The 4,844-nt window shown below is 46.2% G+C and overlaps 1 protein-coding gene across 1 annotated transcript; it reads right to left on the minus strand.

The window, feature by feature from the left end:
• Positions 1-3,259: 3,259 nt before the first annotated feature.
• LOC125549464 (flavonoid O-methyltransferase-like protein Os11g0303600) lies at positions 3,260-4,639 on the minus strand. The gene is made up of 2 exons (XM_048712872.2): positions 3,837-4,639; positions 3,260-3,753 (listed from the first exon to the last, which is right to left on the minus strand). Exons 1-2 carry the CDS (start codon positions 4,614-4,616, stop codon positions 3,454-3,456), a joined length of 1,080 nt encoding a protein of 359 aa, XP_048568829.1. The 5' UTR covers positions 4,617-4,639; the 3' UTR covers positions 3,260-3,453.
• Positions 4,640-4,844: the final 205 nt, after the last annotated feature.

A 4,844-nucleotide genomic window follows, 5' to 3' on the forward strand; every position in this document is an offset into this window, starting at 1 on the left:
GATTAATATATTGGATGAAGGATATTGCAGTCCGGAAGTGTTCCGGGAGTACCCGGTGGAAAAACGGAGTACTGAAAGGTGTTTCGGAGGCCCCGGCAAGTGTTGGGGGGCCTTATGGGCCAAGGGGAGGGGGCACACCAGCCCATTAAAGGGCTGTGCGCCCCTCCCATCTCATTTCACGTAACCTGGAGAGGTGGGCGCCTCCCCTAGGGCAGCCGCCCTCTCCTGGCTTGGGGGGCAAGTCTCCTAGGGTGGGGGTCGCCCAGACCCATCTAGGGTTTCCTTGTGGCCGCCGCCCCTCCCCTAGGGTAACCCTAGGGCGCCTCCTCCTCCCCCCTTCCCCCTATATATATAGATGGGGACAGAGGGCAGCCACACACAATTCTGGCCGTGGCGCTGCCTCTCTCTCTCTCGGTCACCTCTTTCTCCGCGTAGTGCTTAGCGAAGCTCTGCCGCAATTCCTCCACCACCAGCTCCACCACACCGTCGCGCTACCGGAGGACTCGAGCTAGTACTTCACCATCGCTCGCTGGATCGAGGAGGTGAAGATGTCATCAAGCCGTACGTGTGTTGAATGCGAAGGCGCCGTCCGTTCGGCGCTAGATCGGATCTTATGCGATTTGAATCGCCGTGAGTACGACTCCATCAACCGCGTTCTAGTAACGCTTCCGCTTAGCGATCTACAAGGGAATCTGGATCCAACTCTCCCCTCGTAGATGTGCATCTCCTAGATTGATCCTCGTGAGCGTAGGATTTTTTTGTTTCCCATGCAACGTTCCCCAACACATGAGCACGGTGATAGGAGTCTGAGACCACTTTAGGTATGCTGGGGTGGCAGGAGCAACCATGTTGACTTCTCTGTTGATGACTCTCAGTTGACTTTTGCTTTCTACATTAGCAAAAATCATCAGAGTGGCATTGACTTCTGGAAAATCTTCGCCCTTCTCTTCGTCTTCTTCATCTTTTTCGGGTGTCTTTCCACTCGGTTGTCCTTCCTTGAACTGCTGGATCAACAATCTGCACTGTCGAGTGGTATGCTTGGGCAATATCAAATTCACTTCTTCATTTTTCTTCGTGTGAATGGCAGATGACATGTCCAGAACGTTCATCCCCGACTGACTCTTCGACTTCTAGTGGGCGAACTGCCCCTTGGGTTTTCCCTTGTTTTTTCCTTGTGCCGCTAGAGTGGCCGCTTCTGCCTGAGAAGATCCATCGGCTTTGCGTTTCTGCTTCCGATTGGAATTTCCACCACCGCCAACATTGCCGACTATTTTTCCTTTGCCGCTACGGAGGCGGTCTTCCTCTTCACCATTGGCGTACCGAGTGGCAATCTCCATCATCTTATTCAGGGACATATGTCCCGTCTGACCAAACTTGAGATAGAGCTCTCTGTACCTAACACCAGCCTTGAAGGCACAGACATCTTAGCGCTTGGTAACATTTTCCACTGTGTGATGAAGAGTGGTCCAGCGCTGGATGTAGTGTCTCAACATTTCATTCGACTTCTGCACACAATGCTGTAATTCAGACAAACCAGCAGGACGTTTGCAGGTACCTTCAAAAGTTCTGATGAACACTCGGGCGAGATCCTCCCAGCAATAGATACTAGAAGGAGCCAGCTGGTTCAACCATGCTAGTTGCAAGCATCAGTAAGGCACTCTGAACATAGCAGGGCATGCACAGAGCACGCTATGGACATTGTCTGTAACGCATTGTATTATGCGTTCTAGACCATCTTCATTGTACGCGCTTTAGATGCATAATGGTATTCTACGAAACATTGCCAACTAGTGTTTTTATCCTTTTCAACACAAAAAAGGATTTTCTATTTTATTAGTGCAAAAAGTGGTCTTTTTAGAAGCAAGTACCAAAATAAACTTGCAAAATGTTCATCTCTTGATTTTCATAGACACCTAATCTTGTACGATGGCCAAATCCCATACAATATCGGATTTTTCTCGAGGTGCATCTATAGTTGTAGTATATTTTTAGCTTCAGCCGTCTTTGGGTCCATTTGAAATCTATAATGGCCAAGTCCCATACAATACCGAATTTTCTCTAGGTGCAGGTATATTTGTATTTTCTAGCTTCAGCCGTCTTTCGGTCAATTAGAAATGTAGATACATAAATGCCTGCCCCTATTTTCCCCCAAAATATTCCAAGGTGCCCTAGCATGGTGCCATGACCGATATGTTGTAGATTTTTGAATTTTCAAGCCCCTTGTATGAATCATCAAGCACCTACATTTGACCCAAATTTGAATGGCGAGAAGGAAACTCCCAAAAAATAAAAAATTAATGAAAACTTTTTGTGCGCAGTCCTTATATGTGACCTAGTTCCGAAGAAAAATAGAGAACTTGCAATTCGAAGATCTGGAAGAAAAGCCTTAACAAAAAAGCTATCATGTATGAGTTAACCTGGCTTTCAGCCCAAATGACCATCTAGATTGCCAAAACCTTGGCATGCTTCATTATATTTGGCACATGGCTAATCTTGGTATTCTAAGAAACATTGCAAACTAGAATTTTTTTATTTTTTTTTCACACAAAAAAGTGATTTTGCATTTTATTACTGCAAAAACCCTCAAAAGGTGGGTTGTTTTATGAAGCAAGTACCAAAATAAACATGTCAAACGTCGTCCCCATGTCACTTTTCACAGATTCATAATCTTGTATGATGAAAACATCCAAGGTCACACCAAATTTTTCTAGAGTCGTAGCTATATTTGTTTTTATCTTTTAGTTCCGGCCAACATTGGGCAAATTTTAGCTTTACAGATATAAATGTATGCGCGTAATTTATTTTCCAAAAAATACACCAATATGTTCCATCAGGGTGCTATGCAGGATAGCTTATTCCTTATTGAATTTTCAAGCCCTTTGTATCAATCACCGTGCATTCAAATTTGGCCCAATCTTGAATGCAGCCGATAAAAATTCAAAACTATCAAAACATTGAACTTTGAGCGTAGTCTTTATATGTGATATAGTTTCCGATCAAACATTGCCAGCTAGCAATTTGCAAATGTTTCATTCAGAAAAATGCTACAGGGGTTGAACCTCCATTTTGAAAATTGTTATCTTACTTGCAGATGACCCGGAGGATACTTGGAAGTAGGCATGACTATTATTAATTTTGAATGAGAATGCACCACGATGTGAGGCGACATCATGTGTCATTAGATGTTGATGGGTCTCAGCCGATAGTGAGACAAATATGAGATCATGGGACACATGATTAACTGCAAGAAAGGCAGAAAAGACTGGGAAGTAGCAGTTGTACTGACACACTCTGTTTTTATTACAAAGCAAACTGGAACATGACACAAGGATACTACTCGCTAGGTAGATCGAACTTTTATTTCGGAAAGGGGATAGCCCGGCCTCTAGATGGACTGATTGGTGTACATGGCCCTTTATTACTCAGTAGATTGATCTATGGATCAACAAGTACTTATATGTAGAGTTCAATGACCGATCGCAGACCTAGGGTGTGTTGAATCTTGTAGTTAATAAATCCTGCTTCGGCGAATATTTTGTTCCACTCGTGCTCATATCGTTCTTTTGCCATAAATAATGACATCATCTCCATATCCATCAGGAGTTGAGTTTGGAGTAGGTCTAGATCTTGTGAGGGAGACCCAACCACTGCATCAATGATGATGATCTTCCCATTTTTATGATGGGAAATGGCCTCTCTGCATCGTGTCAGGATCTTCACACAATCCTCGTCGGTCCAGTTATGCAGCACGTACTGCGTACCAAATCCAACAACAGTTAATATCAACAAAACTAACTTGAGTAGTAATTTGTGCAGCGATAGAAGAAGAATAATACCTTGAGTAAAATGCAGTCTGCAGGTGGAATGAACTCCATCATGTCCCCAGCAATAAACTCCACATTGTCACATGTGATGCCCTGAACCACATGTGGGAGGTCAAGCACTGCACACTTGACATGTGGGAAGGCCTTGGCAATGGCCCTCGCCATCGTACCTGTCCCGCCGGCGACGTCCACCAGCGCGCCTATCCCCTTGAATACATCGCCGCATTCACGGACCACAAGGTCTGCGAGGTACCGGCTGTCGGCAGCCATCGCCTGGTTAAACACCGAGTTAAACTCAGCGTCCTGGGCAGCAGCGGTATGGGGGCTCTGCCCCCTGTTGGCCATCATGAAGGCCGTGACCTCGCCGTCGCCGTCGCCCTCACTCTGGAACCATTGCCCCAGGCGCAGAGCGGATCCAATGAACTGCGGCGTGGTTGATAGCATCACGCACGGCGACATCCGCCACGCGTGGCTGCCCTCGTCGCTGATGAGGAGTCGAGACAGCGTGTTTAGGTGGTACACGTCGCCGTTTGTAACGCTGACAAAGCGTAGTCCTTCCATGGCTAGCACCTTCATGAGGCGCGATAGGTAGGGCTGTTTGGTTTGAGGGATGCGGAGGGTAGCAAGCAGCTCAGCCAAGGAGGCGCTGCCACCGCAGCGCTGGAGAGCATCAGGGATTCCAAGCTTGACAGCACAATGCAATGCCATGGACTTGAGGTAGCCTAGGGAGTGGCGAATGAGATCGGCCTCGGCTTGCAGAAGCTCAGCGCTACTAATTTCAATGGCTCCCATCTCGTTTAGAGCATTTGTGTACAGTGCGCTGCCGCTGATGATAAGAGAATCTCAAGTAGGCATTATTTATAGACAGCTGTCCTTCTCGATTGCTCAATCTTTTTTTTTGAAAGAAATTAAGTAGACGTGGGCCATTCATCCACCAGATCCAAAGGCCCAGATGCGCCAATCTTATGTCTATTCTCACTACTCCTATTAAACAAGCGAAGTTTTTCTTTCCTTACTTCA

This window comes from Triticum urartu, chromosome 3A (genome assembly GCF_056163025.1).
Source record: "Triticum urartu cultivar PI428250 chromosome 3A, HENAU_Tu73, whole genome shotgun sequence".
Taxonomy (NCBI): domain Eukaryota; kingdom Viridiplantae; phylum Streptophyta; class Magnoliopsida; order Poales; family Poaceae; genus Triticum; species Triticum urartu.

Coding starts and splice junctions, on each gene's coding strand:
- LOC125549464 (XM_048712872.2), bottom strand. CDS start 4,616: ATGGGAGCCATTGAAATTAGTAGCGCTGAGCTTCTGCAAGCCGAGGCC. Junction 3,754..3,836: donor CAGACTGCATTTTACTCAAG/GTATTATTCTTC, acceptor TTTGGTACGCAG/TACGTGCTGCATAACTGGAC.